This window comes from Podarcis bocagei, assembly GCF_964188305.1.
Source record: "Podarcis bocagei genome assembly, chromosome: Z".
Lineage (NCBI taxonomy): Eukaryota > Metazoa > Chordata > Lepidosauria > Squamata > Lacertidae > Podarcis > Podarcis bocagei.
In genome coordinates this window covers 14,084,239-14,104,930 of record NC_138140.1, presented here as the reverse complement: position 1 = coordinate 14,104,930, position 20,692 = coordinate 14,084,239, and the positions used below count along the sequence as shown (strand labels likewise).

Genomic DNA, 20,692 nt, shown 5'->3' with positions numbered 1-20,692 from the left:
ATCCTGAAGCAAAGTTCTTAACCCGAGGTACTATTTCTGGGTTAGCGGAATCTGTAACCTGAACCCAAGGTACCACTGTATTTGCTTCTGCTGGCAGTCTCATTTTGAAACAACAATAACAAACACAACCTTGCAAAGTCTTCTTTCCTGTCACAGCAGCTGGAGACCTTGGTTCATTCCTGCTGACAGAGACCCGGCAGCAGAACACAGAGATCCGCCTGGCCGTTGGGAAGGTGGCTGACAAGATGGACCAGCTGTCAGTCAAGGTAATACAGAACTTTCAGGATAGGAAGCTGCTTAAGAACTGCCTTGCTAGCACTTTCCAGAAACAATAGGAAGGTGTTTTTCTCGCAACAGGCTTTTCCAGTGGGCTGAAAAGCTCCCTCCCCTGAGGTGTTGGTTTTGTATTGTTGATTATTTTATTTCATAAAAAACTCAAAGCACTTTACCAAAAGAATAAAACAATAGAATTATTAGTAAAAACAATTTAAATACTCAAAAAATTAAAACCAGCGATAAACTAGAAACCTATCAGCATTCTAGAAATCTAAAGAAGCATGTGCCGAAAAGGGTACAGGCGGTTCTCCATTTACACGGGGTTTGCGTTCTGAGGCACTGTGCATGTCAGCTTGCCCCACACCCCTGCAGGGCCAAAACTGGTGCGCCCACAGATGGGGAGTTGCCGGTACAGTGAAGGTGCCTGCCTCATATTGATAGTTGTTGTTCAACTGTTTTAAGGCTTTTAAACAACTTTGGCGTTTTATCTTCATTAAAAAATACATATATCAGGCAGTATATACATTTTCTGAAATAATAAATCAGTCTACCTTCAGGTTTTGCTTCCGTTTCATACTGTTTGGAGAACTGTATCTAGCTGTTTTTATAGTAGGCTTGTGAATTGTCTTTTTAATCTCTGATGGGGGGGGAGGTTTGGGACGAGGGAAGTTGCTTCAGCTAGGTGGTGGAGCACCTTTTTGCATGCAGAAGGTTCCATGTTAGCTCCCTGACGTCTCCAGGAAGGACTGGGTGACTCCCCAGTCTGAAAACCCAGGGAGATGCTGCCCGCCAGTGTTGACAGCACTGAGCTAGATGGACCCAGTGGTCTGATACTGAGCCAGGTTCCTGTGCTCCCGGCAGTTTCTCTCCTTGGCAAACAAGTGAGCAGCTCAAAGGGCCCAGGCCTGATCTGGCTTCTTCTCTCCCATGTGCTGATGCTTCAAGCTGCATCTCCTTTCTCTCCCCACATCCCTTGCAGCTGGAGGAACTACGGAAGCAAAACTCTGGCCCCGGTTTGCTGCCAGGCGTCTCTTCTGTTACCATGGAAACCTCTATGATCATGAGTAACATCCAGCGTATCCTGCAGGTAAAGAGCCTGTCTACTTGAGAGCATGAAGACTAGAACCTTGCTTTTACCTTCAGGTGAAGGGTCACAGCTAAGCGGCAGAGCATGTGATTCGCAGGCAAAAGGTCCTAGGTACAGCCCCAGTGGTGTCTCCTGGCAGGGCTGAGAGAGACCCTGTGCCTGAAACCCTGGAGGAGACCCTGCCAGTCAGTGGGGAGCCTTGGGCACAGATGCTGCCCTGTCCTTCCCTGTTCCTGCTCTGCACCTTCCTTGAGTTCTTTTGGCCAGCTGGAAGTGTCTTTGTTGCTAGCCTGGATGTGGAGCAATCGGTGTAGAGACTTCTAGTCTCCTGTATTATAGCCACACCTGTTGCTCCACCCACTTTTGTCCCTAGCCCCGCCCACACCTGGACAGTTGATCCAGAGGCAAGGCAGCCTTTGGACTGGCAGAGGTTCTTTGCCCCTGTTGTAGGCTGCACTGAGCTGGATACACACAACTATCTGGCTTGAGCTAAGGGAGCTTCCTCTGTTCCAGTTCCTCTAAGGCTCCACTAGCAATTGGGCTTTTAGTATTGCAGCTCCAGACAGTTTCCAGCCCAAATCAGACCAGGGCCTAGTGTGACGCTGTTCAGATGCCTCTTGAAAGCATGCTTGCTTTGGAGGGCTTTCCATCCTGAGATGTCAGTTATGCAGATCAAGTTTTATACCTGCTGAAATGGTGTTGTTTTTTAAAGTTGAGTAGAATAGATGGGCTTATTGTATCAGAGTTTGTGAAACTGATTTTATTCATTCTCAGAGCTTGGATTTCTGTGTTGTATTTTGCTTTTACCATGTATCTTGCTTCCATGGCTTCATGCAGTACAGCTGTCTCACAATTTGCTTACTAAATAAAGTTTACCTAAGAGGCTTGCTAAAGGGGAGCAGCTCCAAACTGCCCATGTTCTGTCCATGACCATGGCGGAAGACCACAATGATTTCTCTCCTCAAATCTGGGTCCCCGAGAGAGGTTGGGGAAGACATTGTGGCTGGAGATTGTGAGAGTTGTAGAGGCCAGGACTGCCTCTGACACATTCCGTTTTGCTCTTTGTGCCACAGGAAAATGAGAGGTTGAAGCAGGAGATCGTTGAGAAGAGCAGCCGCATTGAGGAGCAGAACAAGAAGATTGGTGAACTGATTGACCGCAACCAACGGTGAGGGAGACTCTTGCTCACTTTTGATGCTCTGTGAGAAACAGCTGGTATTTGTGGCTGAAGCCTAAAGCTCAGGTGGCCTGGCTCAATCCCCAGGCACCCCAAGGCTGCTGCCAGTCAAAGTGGACAGTACTGGGCTGGATGGACAAATAGAGGATTACAGGAATATAGCCAGTGTGGGGTGGCAGATAAGAGGGTCTGTCAGAGTAAGATCTAGGAGACCAGGGTTCCAATCTCCACTCTGCCTTGAAGGTGACCTTGGGCCAGTCACACTCTCTCAGCCTAAGCTACCTCACAGGCTTGTGAAGATAAAAAAGGGAGGAAAACTATATACCAGTATTTGAGCTCCTTGGAGGAAAGATGGAACATGAAATAAGAACTATTCTGATTCTGATATAAAGGATAGAAGCTCTCCTAGGGTGGCTTTTCAAAAGTGAGATCTACATATGATACTGCCTTGATTCACGTGTGTAAAAAACAATTCTTCCCCCAGCTATGTGGAGCAGAGCAACCTGTTATCTGAGCAGAGCAACAGCTCACTGCAGAGGACCATGGAGCACACCCAGGCAAGGGTCCTACATGCTGAACAGGAGAAGGTAAGCCCTGGCAGTGTGGCAGCCACAACAGGAAGGCCAAGTGACTGAGGCTGTGGGGAGGGCAAGGGCTATCCCAGGAGTTCACAATCGCTAGTGCAGGTCACAATTCCCCTTTGCCTGCAGGCCAGAAAGAAGTTACATTTCTGAGCAGCAGCAACAACAAAATAGAACAAACGACTGGCTAGGTATACATGCACATACAGGTAAAAGATTCATAAGCTTCAGGTAATCCTTTGCAAAGCACCTCAGGTTGAATATGAGAGAACAACAGAATGTCCCTTTAAAATCTAACAGAGTGGGTAAGGGAAAAAATGCAATACATTAGTCTACAGTAAGTTCTCATTGGCTGCATTCACATGCCATGCTGAACTGTGGATTGGGATGACGTGAGCAAGGACAGTGAATATCCCCCTCACTTCCTCCTATGCAGCCAAGAAGAAGGGTGTGAGAGTTTCCACTTCTAGGTAACTGCTGCTTCCTCTGTTTTCTGGACTGAGAACAGCCATTAATGTTAAGCAGAATTAGTTTCTGAAGTTAGCTTATTGAAACAAACATTTGAAGTTGGTGTGTTTGATATTACCCATAGTTGATGTTAGCTGCAGCTCGTTGTCCCAGGCAACACAGCAAACCATGGCTGGGCACAAGTGTCAGGGTTCCTGGCCGCATGAGAGGAGGAGATGTAAGGGGAGAGCATGCAAGTCCAGGTTTGCTGTGGCTTGTTCTTGCTTGGGCATCAGCGTGCAAACCCTGCCATTAAGGGATCTTCCATGCATCTTACCCTGAGTCTCTTTGGATTTTGAGTGATATAATCAGCCCTTGGACCACAGAATAAGCAGAGTGCTCTTAACCCAAAATGCCATTGCCTCTTTTGATAAAACTTTCTCCCCTCTTGCTGTTCTTGCTTCTGGTGGTGTTAACTCTCCTCTCCTTGTCGCCGCTTTTCTCTCTAGCACATGCCGCCACTGGATCAGGGGTGGGACCAGGTGAGGCATTGTCCTTGGGTGTCCTGATCACCTGAGCACTTCCTTATTCCTTTCATACTTTCCAGGTCAACCATTTCATACTTTTAGCAGGGGAAAACCCCACGCCTTCTGCAGGTGTCTCTCGTTGCGAAGCCTCTCTGTGCCTTGGCATACCGGCTTCAGTGACAATGGGTTTTTCTAAATCAGGGGTGGGGGGACTCCAGGCCCCTGGACTAAAGGCCACCTTCCAGGCCTATGTGCCTGGCCCTCAAAACTCCTTCCAAGCCACGCACCCTCACCAGTCCTACATTGCACCCTCCTTGAGTGCTTTTGCCTGGCTGGATCAGGCCCAAAGCCTGTCTTATTCTCACAACCAGATGTGAATCCTACAAGCAGGATCTGCACTCACCCCACTTGCAATTCCCAGGAACAGCATGCTGTCTCCAACAGTGGAGGGAGACCCTAGCCCTTGTGGCTGCTGGCTGTGTATAGCTTTTCCTGCCCCATTGTTTTGTCTAATCTGCTGCTAAAGCCATCCACCTTTTTGGCCTTCATTCCATCTTGTGGGAGAGAGCTCTGCTGTGTGAAGATGTCCTTTATTTTGTCTGTCCTGAATTTTCTGGGGAATCCTTTTCTGCTCTCCATTTTATGCACCTTTGTCGTGCATGCTTTCTCCTGACCTAACTAAAAAGCCCAAGGCTTCTGCCTCCCCCTGCTCCTCATAGCCTTGCCAGTAGACCAGTTCTTCAGGGTGTTTTCTGGGAGACTCATTCTTAGCATTTGGGACCCTCCAAAAGCACAGCTCTTGCATCCTCCCAGGAAAGGTCTTGTGGGCTCTCCTTCCCCATATGTTCTCCTATCTCTTCTGCTCCTTTGCATTGCAGGTCAGGATCAGCAAGGAGCTAGCGGAAGCCACGGCGCAGATCTCCCAGCTCCAGCTGGAGTTGACCCGTCATCAGAAGCAGGAGATAGATCTCCACTCCCAACTGAATGAAGCCCTGACAGAGTCGGAGAGGCAGAGAGCCCAGGTCAGCCGACTGCATGCACAGCTGGCAGGTAAGGGAAGCTGAGAGGAGGCGCTGAAATGGCAGAAGAGCACTATCCAAGCACATGCAGAGTAGTTTTATCATCCTAGGAAATTCTTTAGCTTGCGGGTAGGGAGCCTGTGGTCCTCCAAGTATTACTGGCCTTCACCTCTCATGAGCCCCAGCAAGCGTAGCCAGGGATGATGGGGTTGGAGTCCAGCAATCTCTGGAGGTCCTGCTCCTTAGGGCCTCCTGCAGTGTAGCTGTTAAAAACTCAGACACACAATCTCCAAAAAGACCCTTGACTTTAATTCCATCTGTTTAAAAAAGGCAAGCTTCTGATCTCTGCAAACTTGATTGATTGTTTTTCTATGCTCCTTTTTGTTGAAATGAATCTCCAGCTTACAAACAATAACATAATGTAACATAATAGAAAATGGGTTCGTGCATATTCTGCACCTTCCTTGCCCTGCATGCAAGAGCAGAGCAGTGTAAGAGTGAGATATGTCTATAAACGCCATGATCATCACAATTATAACAAATAAAGGCTTGACCTATCTCGCTTTGCATGTCATGAGTTATCTCATATATTAGTTTCACCTTTTAAGTTGAAGTACTGAAATAAATGAACTTTTCCATGATATTCTAATTTTTCAAGTTTCACCTGTATGTCTTTAAAGTTACACGGAGGCCCCATCCACACTATACAGCGTTATCATGGCCACTGCAGTCAGTCATGGCTTTCTCCCAAGGAATCCTGGGAAGTGTGGTTCATTCCAGCTGCCAATAGTTGTGTTGAAGTTGAGAGCCCTGCTTAAGTGGCCATTTCCAGCATAGTTTAACAGTCTGGGAATTGTAGCTGTCTCCGGTCTCCCACCACCCCTCAGCACCCTTAAGAGAATGTTCCCATTTCCCAGAATGTTTTCTGGGAAGCTGTGAGTGTTTGACGCATATAGTGCAGATGGCGCTTTACTTAGGCTTAGCTACAGCAGTGGATGGAAACAAGGACATGCATTGTAACCGGCTCTGTGGCCCACCTCCACAGAACTTCAGAAATCGTCTGACGTCATGAAAAGCAGATACCATGAGGAGAAGCTGAGTGGGGAGAAGTTGGATGAGAAGGTGGTAGCCCTGGAAGAGGAGCTGGCTGATCTCCGCATTAAGAAGGAGAATCTGGAGAAGGTAGTGCCCAGGGGTGGCAAAAGTCATCACCCGAGGCCAGAAGTGGCTCCCTGGAAAACTCTCTCTGACCCTTAGGATTATCCCAGTGCCACACCCCTCCCCTTCCCTCACAGCTTTGCACCCTTGACTGTTCTTTGCCTCCCTGGAAGATCTAATAATAATGATGATGATGATGAAAGAATCTATACCCCGCCCATCTGGCTGGGCTTCCTCTTTCATTCTTAAAGGGAGGATTGAAAGGGACAAGTGGGGAAATTAACGTGTGTTGCTCCACCTACTTTTACTCCTGGCAGGCGGCCCCCAAGAAGTGATAGTCGGTGGAGTCTAGTCTATTAGGCAAACAGGGCACTGCCCTCACCCAGCCACCACTGGCTTGCCTTCTTCCTTACAGTCAATCAGGATGTGGCTCTGCCTGTCATTGGACTCCTTGCCTTCTGCCCCACCCACCTCAATGGGCAGGAGCCACCTATCCTTGGAACACCTCTGCTCACTCTGCTGGGTTCTCATGTCTGCCATAGGTCTCTCTGCTTACTGTTTATTACAAGGGCTCCTGAACTGTGGTCTGCGGACCACCACTTAGTTAATGCTGGTTTCCTTCTAGCTTTCCCTGCTTAAAACCACAAGAAGCTCAGGGAACGAGAAGCTGTCACCACAGCAGGAACAGCCAGAGCCTGTGAAAGGCAAGGTCAGTGGGGCTCTCTTAAAACATCTTGATGGAGGGTCTGCGGTTCTAATGTGTCCCACAAGCTTGTTACACATCTGTGCTGTGAACCAGTGTGATGCTGTGTAGTAATGCAGAGACTGAACTGCATTACTGTATATAGAGCTTAGCGTTAGCTGAAAAAGCAACTCATAAATTACATGTTGTCAAAGGCTGGAGGACCCTGAAAAATTCGATGCAGGCAGCTGGGTAGGAGTTTACCTTGTATACAATCTGTAGAGAGAGACACTGGACTCCCTGTCCATAGTACAGTGTGAAATGTGACTTGCCTAATTGGTCCCAAACTTTTGGAAGGGCACCAGGTTGGCAGAGGCAACAGCAGTTAACAACAGTTTAAAACAGTTTACAGTCACACAAATAAGGTATCTCCTTAAAAAAAAACACAGATGTGTTCCTCTCTCTGTAACAAACCCTGAAGTGCTCTTGAAATAAGAAGTGTTAAGGAAAGCGGCGGGGGGACAAGCAGTAGAGAGAAATCTTAGTCACATTCAGCAAAAGCAATGGCAAACCACACTTCTGTAACTTCAATCGGGAGTTCTTACCTGTTAGTCTGAACAGCACTGCAATGTCATCTATCTCTTGGCACGTGGATGCTATCCAGATAATGTATGTTGGTTGTAAAATAAATGAATAAATGAAATCACCACCACATTTGGCTGTCCAGAAGCTCTTGCAAGCCCACTGTCCTTGCTGGTGTTGCTTCCCTGCCTTCTGACTCTTTGGCATCATCCTGCCCCAGGTGAAGAAGATCATGAATGAGGTCTTCCAGTCCCTGCGGGGCCAGTTCAACTTAGAGGAGTCCTATACTGGCCAGGAGGTCCTGGGTATCGTCCTGAACGCCATCAAGGTACAGCCCAGGGCAGATGGATCCTGACACATGAATAAGATGCAGATTGAGTGAACTGGTCTATCATTTCTCTTCCTTTTTGTATGGTTCCAAATGTCATGAGTTTGGGTGCCAGAGTTTTGGGTGCAAGATGCCCATAACTACTGGGTTTAGTAAGTGTTAGAATTTAATCACTGCTTGGAGAGTGAAACTGAAAGTCAGACGCTTAACAGCTGGACTCAGCTTCCTGTGTTGAGGAGATCGCTTGAGAGGTGGGCCATTAGAGAACTAATAATGAAGATGATGATGATGATGATGATGATGATGATGATGATTTATTTTGTTTATACCCAGCCACTCTGGGTGGCTTCCAACACATATATAAAACATAGTCAAACATTAAACATCTTTAAAAAATGGAACACTTTACCAATTTGCAGAGGCCATGCTAACCTCTTTATCAATCCAATTTTAGTATACAGTATGTGCTGCAGACAGAAAGATGGGCCATCAGCAAGACAGACACTCTACCAGCCAGCAGATGGGTGAAGCCCCACCCAGAGCTTTGAGATAGTGAGTTTGAAGACAGTGCCAATGTTTTAGTTAGGAGGAAGTTTTAGGATTTCAGTTGGCTATGGTGTGATCAAAAGAAAAAAGGCTTTCAGTCTGTTAAATGCAGCAAGCTGGAGAGGCAGGATCAGAGCACAATGCAGACTGACAGTTTGAATTAGAGGTTGCAGCAATGGGAAAAACGGGACTCTCTTGGAGTGTATGCTGGGGGCCCCCTCCATTACAGGCTCAGGTGTAAATAAACTATATATCATTATGACACCACAGTCTACACTGTGCCTCATTTCCAAAGAAACACAGGCTAAGTGTCTAGACCCCTGCAATATTGCACATATTAGGGTGGCATTTAGCCCCATATTACTAATCATGGGAGCAGCAAAGAGGGTGAAGCCCAGCTCTCTAGAAATACAGTGGTACCTTGCAAGACGGAAAACTCGCAAAACGAAAGGGGTTTTGGTTTTTTGAGTTGCTTCGCAAGACGATTTTCCCTATGGGTTTGCTTTGCAAGACGGAAACGTCTTGCAAGTTTGTTTCCTTTTTCTTAAAACCGTTAATACAGTTGCGACTTGACTTCGAGGAGCAACTCATAGCACGCGGTGTGGTAGCCTTTTTTGAGGTTTTTGAAGACTTGGGTGATTTTTGAAGCTTTTCCAAAACTTTTCCGACACCGTGCTTCGCAAGAAGAAAAAAACCGCAGGACGAAAAAACTCGCAGAACGAATTAATCTCGTCTTGCAAGGCACCACTGTAACAGGTTGTATCTAAGGTACTACAAAGTGAAAGTCACTTAGCTGTGCCTGTGTGGCTGAGTAGGGATTCAAACCCTGGTCTCCTGAGTCCTGGTTAGAGACCAACCATTACACAGTACTTTCATCAGGGGCTGCAGTCGTTTTTGTGGCAAATAATCCCCCCTCCCCTCTACTTGTTCCAGACAACAACTCTGCAGCTGCTGGAGAGTCAGGAGGAGCAAAGGGGGAGCAGCAGCACCGAGGAGGAAGGACCTGCGGGAAGGAAGCAGCCAAGTGCCGTACCCCTTTATGGGGATCCCCACAGCAACTCTCTCCTAGAACCAGCACCAGTGGCATCCCCCGCTCCTTTGGCTAATCTGAAGGAAAGCTCAAGCAGTCCTCCATCCACCGCTCTCGAAGGAGCCCAAGACAGTCTGCTTTTTGCAGCTCCTGAGGCTCATTCTTCGGAAGCACCGGTTGAAGAAACACGTGCAGCCTCTGCTCAAGCTGCAAGGCCGCCTCTCAGGCTCTCCGCCAGAATTGAGAAGGAGAGGCCAAGCACTCAGGGTGAAATGGACACAATAGACACCGCCATTCTGGCACCTCCAAATCCAGCAGCGGATGAGATGGCCCCTGCAATGGAGGGGCCCACAACGGGTCCAGAGGGCAAGGAGGAGAGTGGGGCAAGTCAGCACACTGCTGGCCCCACTTCTCAAGCTGCTGTAGCCGACAAGCAGCAGGACTTGGCTGGAGCCTCACAGCCAAGACCAGCGTCCAGCCCCATGGAAGCGGATTCCAGGTCTGTGCCAGGGCGGGAGGGGGACGGGAACTGTACCCATTATGAGTCTCTTGCCTTTCCGTGCCTTCCCCCCCACCCCCTAATAACATGGGGTTTAAGGCACAAAGGAAGACCCTGGCTCCCCCTTGTTGGGTGATAACGCCAAGGCCTGTTGCCTCCCCCCAACTGCAGCGTCGCCTGGGATTCATTCCTCGGGTCTCCCGTCACACTGATGTGGCCCATATCCAGGGACATGAGCACACAGTGAGCAGAGTTCAAAACAGAAGCTCAGCCTTGAGTAGTAACATCTAAGCCTAATTTATTGCAAATTAAATCAAAGGTAACAGAACAAAGAAAACATGGCTGCTCTCTCTGTCTTTCTTCCTCGGAGAGAGGGCGGCAAAAAACTAAAGCTATACAGAGCGGAAACAGCATATCTCAATTTCATCTCACAAGACTCCCACAATCAGTGCTGGAATGTAAACAGACATGTGACATGTAACAATCCCACACACATCTGCAGTACGGGAGGAATGGAATTCTCAACACCCCTCTGCTCCATTCATTGACATCAGCGCTAGCACTACCCCACTCCCTCATTTAACCCCCACATCAACACTGTAAGGTAGGCACTACCCAATGAGCTTCAGGACTGAGTAGAGATTTGAACTCTGGTCTCCCAGGGTTCTGGTCCGTTAACCACTGCATCACTCCCACTCTCCTTTTCCTTCTGTCTTTTTCTCTTGCAGTCTTCTTGAGGACAAGGGTGGTTTCTTCAAAGTTGCCACTCCCAAGCCATCAGCATTGGGAACTCTCTTGGCAGAAGACGACGACGAGGAAGAGGTGGTAAGAGCTTTGAGGGAGTGCAGTGGTGTATGGTGCCATTTGGGACGGCTTAAGGTGGCAGGCATAGAGGCCCTCAATAGGTGTTTGATAAACTAAAGTGGTAGTGTTTTGTTACCAGGGCACCACCAATCTTTCCTGTGGCTGTTAGGGGCACTATATTGTTACGGTTTTGTGGCATGTTCATATTTGTTTCAAGCATGTTTTCAGCCGCTATGGCCTTTGAGTAACAAGTGACTAACAAGTCCAATTAGTCCAATCACTTTATTAGGGTCAATGTCCACTATTCAATACTAACAATAGCTGGAACCATAGCCACTGACGGGCAGCAGAGCCAACTACTTCCCGTTTTGTCCTCTTCTTCCCTGCTGAGTCCCACAAGGGCCAACCCTGAGACTTACTAGGAGAAAGCTAGAGCCCGCATCCTTGGCTTCCTTCTCCCGCTTGCCTTGCTGACCACCTGAGTCAGAGCCTGCTCTGCCAAGCAGCAGTGACCTAACCCTGCCTTTTTTTCTCTCGGTTTCAGAGCCTTAAGGGTCGGCCTCCCCCCACCCCACTCTTTGATGATGACGACGATGACGACGATGACCTGTACCTGCTGGGATGAGCAGCTTGGAAAATGCCATGGCAATACTTTCTTTTCTCAAGAGCTTCAGTGATTGCTATCTGGGGCTGAGATGGATGGAGCTGGGGGTTTTCCTGTGGGCCTCCCCAGATTGCTCATTTGGGCTTTGGTGGCCTTAATTTGTGGTTTTTGAGGCTGCTAGCAGGAAGAGGGGTGACTCTCTCTCTCTTGGTAGCAAATATCAATTGGGGACTTTGTCTAGCTTCAAAGTCCTGACTGTTTAATTCACCACTGCCGAACACACCTGTACCCTACACTCTTTTGACCCAGCTGCTGCTGGGAGTAGTGATGGGTATCACCTTGAACAGCTCCTCTCTGTGGAAACCAAACTTAACCTATTGCTATAGCTCACTTCCAGTTTTGAACCTTGGCAAAACGGATCTTGAAGAAAATAATAATAAAGTGCAATTAAAATAAATTAACCCTGTTGCCTTAGTTCTTTCACTTTAGCACGCCAAAAACTGACTCACCATTTATAGGGCACCTTAGGTGCTTCACGTTCATACACCCAATATGTTAAGAATTAACACCAGTCCTGTGAGGGAGGCCAGTATTAGTAATCTCTTCGTATTGCAGATGGGGAGGCTGAAACAGAGAGTGGCTTGCCCAAAGGTTGAATGATATGCAGAAGGTGATACAGTGGTGCCTCGCAAGACGAAATTAATCCGTTCCGCGAGTCTCTTCGTCTAGCGGTTTTTTCGTCTTGCGAAGCAACGCTATTAGCGGTTTAGCGCTATTAGCGGTTTAGCGGCTATTAAAGGCTTAGCGGCTTCCCTGGGTCCTAAATGCCATTGGAACGGAGAAGATTGATACAATGAGTGATTTCCGATGAATTTCTAAAGTTTTCCCATTGAGCCAGTGCATAAATACATTTATCAGTGAATCGCTCCCAACTCCTTCTTTCCTGCTCCCAAGAGCTGGGACTCATGATTTTACAGCCTTTAAATGGAATTATGTATTGACAAGACACTGGCTTTTTCTGCCATCTATTAATTCCAACTCTGGGGAGTCCAACTCTCCCTCCCACCCTACCCCCAACACTTTTTCTATGTCATGCTGGAGGAATATGTTGACCTGACTGATATTTTGGGAAATGGTTTGCCCATTTACCCTCTATACAATTGGAGAACTCTCCATTTATAATACTAAACTTGGCATGAGGGTTCCCAGGGTGGGGCGGCAGACCTTATTGCTGTTTGTATGTTGGGTGCCATTTTGAATCAAGATGGCAGACTGAAATTTCAGTTTGGCAAGACTTTGCCCGTTTTGTGGCACATGGTAAACCACAAGTAGAGATATGATCGCGAGATTCAGCTCAGGAGTGCTCAAGGTGTGTGGGGGGGGGGTCTTCATTGATGTTTGGATTTTGGGTGCCATTGTGAATCCTGGACAGTACCTGTGTGTGTGTTATTAGTGTGGGGGGTGTTAGAGGAGAGGTAGTACCTTTGGTGGAGGACACACCATGCTCCTTCGGTGGTAGTTTGTTCTCAGCGAGCCAGCCAGCAAGAAATCATACGGAGTAAGTGAAGTTAACTCTTTATTAGAAGAAACAAGGCCTGCTTGCTCCCTTCATCAGAGCAAGGAGTTAGACATGCTCTTGCGAGTGGGTCAAGTCTGAGGCCTTCTTCTGACATTAGAGCTGCTGAGGGATAAAAATAATTACGCTCTCCGCAGTCCCAAACATGGTTAGAAGCCTACAGCTTGCTTTATAAACACTTGCTGGATGTGAACAGAGAGCCAAAACAAACCTCTGTCTTACCTTTCTGGCTCTGAGCTGGAGGAAGATGATGCAGGTGCAGAAACAGGGAAAGATACCACACCCTTGCATCTTTGTCCTTCACCTTACTCCATCTTTCAGTGGTGCAGCAGGCTCTTTGTAGCAAGGGCATGTTCTGGTGAGCACAAATTTTGAATTGGCTACCCAGGTTACACTAGCTTTACAAGCTCGTTATAAGACATTGTAGAAAAATCAGCAATGCTTCTGTTCACTGATTCCTGGAACTTTCTTGAAATGTAGGCTTCAGCTGCAAACATTACTGGAGCAGCGCGTGGGAATGAAAGGCACACCACTTGTTCAGTGCAAGAATCAACCTCAAGAGATGATCCCAGAGTTGGATTATTTTCTACGACATGTCATGGGTGTTTAGAGTAAGATGCATCACCAAACCTCTTAAATCCGACATTATTTTTGCATTCAGGTACCTCAAAGCGACTTACATAATAAAGCAAACTGAGGGTGTGAACACACTACATTGTTAAAGCAGACAATTCCCCCTCACGACAAAAGAATGTTGGGAACTATGGTCTGTTAAGGGTTTGGGGAACTTGAAGGTGGGAAATGTAATTTAAATTTATGTTGCATATGCAACCAGGTTGCACAAATGCCACACATTTAAAGCACATTCCCCTCAAAGTACCCTGGGCACTTTAGTTTAAAGGTGCTTGGAACTGTAGCCCAATGAGGGGTACACTATGATTTCCAGGGTTCTTTGGGGGGGAAAGATGCATGCTTTAAACGTATGATGTGTATGCAGCCAACCGGGGAACTTAAGTTTAAGGGTGCTGGGAAATGTAGCTCCACGATGAACAAGCTACGATTCCCAGGATCCTTTGGGGGAGGGAAGCATGTACTTTGAATGTGACTTAAGTGACTGGGAAGTCAACGAGGAGGAACTAAAATGGGTTATGATACACTGGGCCCAACATATTGGACACGATATATATGGAGGAGTGAGAAAGGCTGTGGAAGGAGGACATAAGATTCACTGCATGCTATAATCTTAGAGAAAATGTGATGAAGATGATGGAAGCTAAAGCTGTTAAGAAGCTTAATATGGAGTCTAAATGGCCGAGATACTGGGAAATTCTGGAACATGAAGGGGACAGACTGAAATTGCAGAGTTTTGAGAAATTAAAAGGGAAAGTGAGAGACTGGCTTCACTATTATCAAATAATGGAGCTTTTTAAGATGGACAGGAAAATTGGCTTCCAGGTGGAAAAATCGAAATTGGAGAGTGAGTTGTTGGAATCCAGTACTAAAAATTTGTCAAAAATGTATAATTTGCTGCTGAAATGGAATACACAAGATGAAACAGTTAAATCGGCCATGATTAAGTGGGCACAGGACATTGGTCATAACATTATGTTTGCTGACTGGGAATGGTTGTGGAACACCGGTATAAAATTTACGGCATGTAATGCCTTAAAGGAAAATATTATGAAAATGATCTACAGGTGGTACATGACCCCAGTCAAGCTAGCAAAAATCTACCATTTGCCTGACAATAAGTGTTGGAAATGTAAAGAAATTGAAGGTACTTTCTATCACCTTTGGTGGACGTGCCCGAAGATTAAGGCTTTCAGGGAAATGATATATAATGAAATGAAAAAGGTACTTAAATGTACTTTCCCTAAGAAGCCAGAGGCCTTTCTCTTGGGCATTGTCGGCCAATTGGTGCCAAAGAAAGACAGAATTTTTTTTATGTACGCTACGACAGCAGCAAGAGTACTCATCGCAAAGTATTGGAAGACACAAGATCTACCCACCGTGGAAGAATGGCAGATGAAAGTGATGGACTATATGACACTGGCTGAGATGACTGGCAGAATCCATGATCAGAGGAAAGAGACGACGGAAGAGGACTGGAAGAAATTCAAAATTTATCTTAAGAACTATTATAAAATTGATGAATGTTGAAATGCCGAGGTGTTGAGAGAAAAAGAAATACAGTGACATAAGATTAAGTTAAAGAAAAGATTAAGAGGACACATATTTGATAAAATTGCTTAGAAGTTGCTAAAATAATTTGGTAAATTGGGATGCAGAAAGGGGAGGTATGGGGGAGTCCGAGAAACGAAGGTTATGGAAAAGAGGTTATGAAATTATACATGTTTGTTTGTCTTTTTACTTGTTTGTATTGTTTAAAAATTGTTGTAAAACCAATAAAAAAATTTATAAAAAAGAAAAAGGTATTTAAATATACCTTCCCGAAGAAACCAGAGGCCTTTCTCTTGGGTATTGTCGACCAGGGGGTGTTAAATAAGGATAAAACTTTTTTTATGTATGCTACAACAGCAGCAAGAATACTCATCGCAAAGTACTGGAAGACACAAGATCTACCCACCTTGGAAGAATGGCAGAAGAAGGTGATGGACTACATGGGTTTGGCAGAAATGACGAGCAGAATCCGAAACCAGGGAAGAGAAACAGCGGAAGAAGATTGGAAAAAATTTAAGGACTATTTAAAGAAGTATTGCAAAATTAATGAGTGTTAAAATGATGTTGGATTAGAAAATAATCAGTTACTAGCGGTAACGGATAAGCTAAGGAGAATAAGTAAGATTAAATTCAAGTTAAAAGAAGGGAAGGATTTGCTGAATAATTGATTAGAAATTGGAATACAGAAAGGGGAAGTATGAGGAAGTCGGGGAAGTAAATTATAAGAAAATAAGATTTTGAAATTGTACCTGTTTTTTGTTTGTTGTGTTTATTGTATTGTCTTGTTTTGTTTTTGTTGTTATAAAAATTATGGAAACTCTAATAAAAAAATTATTTTTTAAAAAAGAAAATGTGATGAAGATGTTATACAGGTGGTACCTAACCCCGGCCAAATTGGACAAGATGTACAAAAACAGTTCAGATGTTTCTTGGAGAGGCAAAAGTGTGGTTGGTACCTTTATACACATGTGGTAGGAATGCAAGAGGATAAAAGAATTCTGGGATATAATTTCTAAGAAGAAGAAGAAGAAGAAGAAGAAGAAGAAGAAGAAGAAGAAGAAGAAGAAGAAGAAGAAGAAGAAGAAGAGTTTGGATTTGATATCCCGCTTTGTCACTACCCTAGGGAGTCTCAAAGCGGCTAACATTCTCCTTTCCCTTCCTCCCCCACAACAAACACTCTGTGAGGTGAGTGGGGCTGAGAGACTTCAGAGAAGTGTGACTAGCCCAAGGTCACCCAGCAGCTGCATGTGGAGGAGCGGAGACCGAACCCGGTTCCCCAGATTACCGCTCCTAATCACTACACCACACTGGCTCTTTACTCTTTACTCTAAAATTTAAAAGACCTTCAAACTCTCATTTCCAAAAAAAACACCTGAATCCTTCCTGTTAGGTATTATGTCCATGGAAATTAAGAAAAACCACAGACCACTTTTTATGTATGAAACCACAGCAGCCAGGATTTTAGTAGCAAGGAATTGGAAAGGTGATGTTATAAGTTCTATAACAGTGATATCATCCCCACAAAAACGGACTGGCAAGCAAAAATGATAGAAGATCTACAACTTGCCAGAACAACAGGGAGAATAAGAGGAAATTCAATACCAAAAGTTAATCAAGATCGGATAACATTTAAGGAAGATCTTAAAAATGAGTGGCAACGTTAATCTCCTGACAGACCTAGAATGAATCTTGGAATATGGAGAATGTACATAGTAAAAGTTTATGGGTATTAAACGAGAAGGCTAAATAAGAAGAAAGAAATGTGTTTTGCCAGACCAAGTGTAAATAGCACAATGAGAAGATTCGGAAGTTAGCTACCTGCGCCTTCCTCGCCTTCTCTTCCTTCCCTCGATCTCCTCAGACGCGTCCCTTCTTCGCCCGGCGAGCGGAGGCGCCACCTCATTGGCCAGCATCGAGCGAGCGTCACCCGCCCTCCCGCCTCCCTCTCCCAGAAACCAGCTTCCCATTGGTCCAGCCGTGTCCCCCTCCCTTTCCGTCAAACTTAAGAGTCCCGCCGCCAAATTCGCGGCAGCGGCAGCAACAGCTGATCGCTGGCGTCCCCGTGCACGCGTTTCTTCCCTCCGCGTGGAAGTTTGGCCCGTTTGGGGACCGCGAATGCCGCCGGCCGCTTTGGCTTGCTAGTTTCGCTTCTGCAGCCCAGCGCTTGAGCCATGGCCGAGAAATTGCAGCCGCGCACTTTGCGGCTCTCGCCTCCCGGCTTGGGCTTAGTCGAGGGGCGCGGGGAGCGAGGGGCCGTCAGGATGTTGGGGGACATGGATGAAGAAGACGAGGCCTTCCAGCTTCCGACGGGAGGGTGAGAATGCGGCGCCTCTCTGCGTGGGGGGAGATGCGGGGTGTGCGGGTGTCTTTGGGTCCGCGTGAGGGGGCGGGGCTGTGTGAGGGGACCATAGCTGTGTGGGGGGCTGGGTCTGCATGTGGGACTAGAGCTGTATGTGGGCCTGGGGCAGTATGTGGGGTTGGGGCAGCATGTGGGGTTGGGGCAGCATGTGGGATAGAGCTGTATGTGAGGCTGGGGCAGCATGTGGGACTAGAGCTGTGTGTGGGGCTGGGGCTGCATGTGGGGTTGGGGCAGCATGTGGGGTTGGGGCTGCATGTGGGACCATAGCTGTGTGTGGGGCTGGGGCAGCATGTGGGGTTGGGGCAGCATGTGGGGTTGGGGCAGCATGTGGGACCATAGCTGTGTGTGGGGCTGGGGCAGCATGTGGGGTTGGGGCAGCATGTGGGGCTGGGGTGGGTGGGTGGAGGCTTACGAAGGGTGATTCCGAGCACATGCAGAGGGGTTTGTCTGCAAATACGTGCTGTTAGGCGCTGAGAGAGAGGCGAAGTTCAGCTGAGCTAGGCGTCTTTGAGCCAGCAAGGTTCCTTCTCTCTTTTTCTCTCTTTTTCCTTCTTTCTGTCTCTCTGACTCACAGCGTTGCTGGTGAGGATGAAATGGGCGGGGTTTCGGACAGCTAAGGATGAATTGGGAAGCGCTGGGTTGCATCCGACTAAGCTATGCGTTGGTTACGCCCGCCCATTTCAGTGGACCAACTCTGAGCTGAAACCGAAGTGCCTTGTGTTTTCACTGTTTCTTACATGCTTAGCTTTGGAGCTAAAAAGTTTGCCTCTCATGATGATTGGGTGCGGGAGGCAGGGACCCTGCTGCAGAAATAGTAACCTCCGCAACCCCAGACCCCTACACCACTGGTGATGGGAGTGCACTTGCTCTACAATCCAGAGGGCCAAAGGAACCCCACACCTTTTGTAGAGTGAGGGAATACATTATGTTTTAGTAGTGGTTTGGGAGTAGGAAGTTCAGCCCAAGGGTTAATGGGGAAAGGAGCATTTTTCTTAAAAAGCAAGACTTATTGGGGAGTAGACTCCACTGAATTCAACTGAACTTCCCCATGAATGTACATAGGGTTGATTTGCATACAAATGCCTGTTGCCTGTGCTGTGGTGAAATATTTTCCCTTTTCCTAATTCTAGCTTTCTGTTTCCACTTCTTCTGTGCTGATGTTACACTGAGAGAGAGTCACAAAGTGAGCTTCATCTCCAAGTGGGGGTCTGCACCCTGATCGCCCAGGTCACAATTTGGCATTCTAACTCCTGCCCTAAAGTGGGTGCCAGTAACAGGACTGAATGGAGGTGTTTTGTGGTCTTAGATTCCTTCTACAAAAGGAACCCTAAGAAAGATTTCTAGTGCCCTTTACACTGTGACATTTTAGGTGTTCAAAATAAGGGCACTGCAGTGCTGCTTTTGGCAACGCTGGCAGTGAGCAAAGGTCAGAGTGACATATAGCCAGTGGGAGTTGTAGTTCAGAAATTTATGGAGAACTGCAGATGCCCCCCCCCCAAATATTCAAAATATAGTCCGGCCCCCCACAAGGTCTGAGGGACAGTGGACTGGCCCCCCTGCTTAAAAAGTTTACTGGCCCCCGATCTATGTCTTCCCAGAATGTCACTCTCCCCAGAAGGAGAAGCGAAGCTCACAATCTCTGTTCCGCTCGCTTCTTTTGGGAGCCCCTCAAACATGCATGTTGCCACTTGTGGTTTTTCTCTAGCTGTTTGGGGTGCTGTCAGGCATTTAAAATGGGCACTTCACCCCTTGGATATTTTTGCTTGCTGTTCAGTATAGCATGGAGTTTGGGTCTAAGGCTGGAGATTTAATGTTTGAAGATACTTGACCTTGGTATGTGTGTGTTGTTTCTTTCTTTGTTTTAATCTGCAAGTTTCTAGCTCTCAGGAGTGCGGGGAAGTGGGCTAGGATGTGTTGTAACTGGTAAGTTTCTGCTTCCAAAACAACCCTGAGATGAGATACTTCTGAATGTCTGTAGGGAAAACCACTTGTGTTCAGCCAGGTTTATTCCCTCTCCCCACCTTCCTGGCAATGAATCTCCGTATGTGGGGAAAGGTAAGCCGCAAGGGCAGGGTTGTATCTTTGCAATACAATAGTACCTCGGGTTACATACGCTTCAGGTTACAGACTCCACTAACCCAGAAATAGTACCTCAGATTGAGAACAGAAATCGTGCTCCGGTGGCGTGGCAGCAGCAGGAGGCCCCATTAGCTAAAATGGTGCTTCAGGTTAAGAACAGTTTCAGGTTAAGAACGGACCTCTTCAACAAATTAAGTACTTAACCCGAGGTACCACTGTAATGGATACCTTTTAAATTTTTGTTTTGTTTACAATGTCTTCCGGACATCTGTTCCAAAACCAAAGCATTCCAAAACCAAGGCGTACTTTCCTATAGAAAGTAATGCAAAATGGATTAATCCATTCCAGACAATTAAAAACAACCCCCAGAATAGCAATTTAGAATGAAAATGACTATCTAATTATACTATTGATCCATAAAATGAAAGCAATAGACCAGGCTGCTATCTGCTAACCAGTATTAAAAACTGGCAGTGATTTACCCATTGCCATTGGAGGGATGAGTGCACGGGGTGTGTGATGGGGGAGTTCCAGTGGCGGGGGGGGGGATGGAAAGGAAGGCAAAAGTCATCTCTCTGAGGAGCAAGTTGGCTTCTCTTCCTCCCCCCATGCCAGCCTTTCTGGATCCATCCCCCCACCCACCCAACCCGCCACTTGGGTGTGTGAAGAACTCTTACTGCAGTGGTGGCACCAGCATCCTGTCACGGCAGTCACTTCTGGGTGTGGATCGGTGGCAGCGAAAGCGGAGAAGGCGAAGTCGCTACATCATTAACGACACCCTTCTCTGCTTCCAGATTTCACTGCTGGCACCAACTGAGGGAAGGCCGTGCCGAGCAGACAGGGGGTGTCGCTGCCACCCTCTGGGCCCCTCTGCCACCACTGTCCTTGCAGCATCAGCCACTCCCTCCTCCGCTTTTGGGTGTCGCCCAGTGGCTGGTGCAGCTGGTGCTGAATAAGGGAAGCCCAGGTCAGGCAGCAAACAAGCAGGCAATGGAATTGTGGCACTCAAAACAAAAGTGCAACCCCCCCCCCCCGAAGTACGTCCAGATGCCAAAAAAAGTTTGAAAACCTGAACACTCATTTCCGGGTTTGAAGCATTCGGGTTCCAAGTAGTTTGTGAACTAAGCTGTTCAAAAACCAAGGTACCACT

General features: G+C 47.0%; 2 protein-coding genes across 7 annotated transcripts in view; both read left to right on the top strand.

Annotated features, from left to right (window-relative positions):
• LOC308578937 (FK506-binding protein 15-like) overlaps positions 1-11,782 on the top strand; it is a 32,057-nt gene extending 20,275 nt beyond the window's left edge. Inside the window, exons 16-27 of one of the 6 annotated variants that reach the window (XM_081179527.1) lie at positions 157-266; positions 1,256-1,363; positions 2,437-2,531; positions 3,025-3,127; positions 4,078-4,110; positions 4,974-5,145; positions 6,160-6,296; positions 6,898-6,981; positions 7,757-7,864; positions 9,344-9,939; positions 10,668-10,764; positions 11,288-11,782. In XM_081179527.1, the coding sequence (XP_081035653.1) occupies positions 157-266; positions 1,256-1,363; positions 2,437-2,531; positions 3,025-3,127; positions 4,078-4,110; positions 4,974-5,145; positions 6,160-6,296; positions 6,898-6,981; positions 7,757-7,864; positions 9,344-9,939; positions 10,668-10,764; positions 11,288-11,368 (1,724 nt within the window). In that variant the 3' untranslated portion in view covers positions 11,369-11,782. Of the gene's footprint in view, positions 1-156; positions 267-1,255; positions 1,364-2,436; positions 2,532-3,024; positions 3,128-4,077; positions 4,111-4,973; positions 5,146-6,159; positions 6,297-6,897; positions 6,982-7,756; positions 7,865-9,343; positions 9,940-10,667; positions 11,195-11,287 lie in introns of those variants that run through there. The other 5 variants (XM_081179529.1, XM_081179528.1, XM_081179530.1 and 2 more) reach the window with 5 other exon arrangements.
• A 5,367-nt stretch (positions 11,783-17,149) lies between these two features.
• Positions 17,150-20,692, top strand: part of LOC308578936 (FK506-binding protein 15-like) — a 35,102-nt gene continuing 31,559 nt past the window's right edge. The window contains exon 1 of the mRNA XM_081179524.1: positions 17,150-17,418. Coding sequence (XP_081035650.1) covers positions 17,276-17,418 — 143 coding nt within the window. The 5' untranslated portion in view covers positions 17,150-17,275. The remainder of the gene's footprint in view (positions 17,419-20,692) is intronic.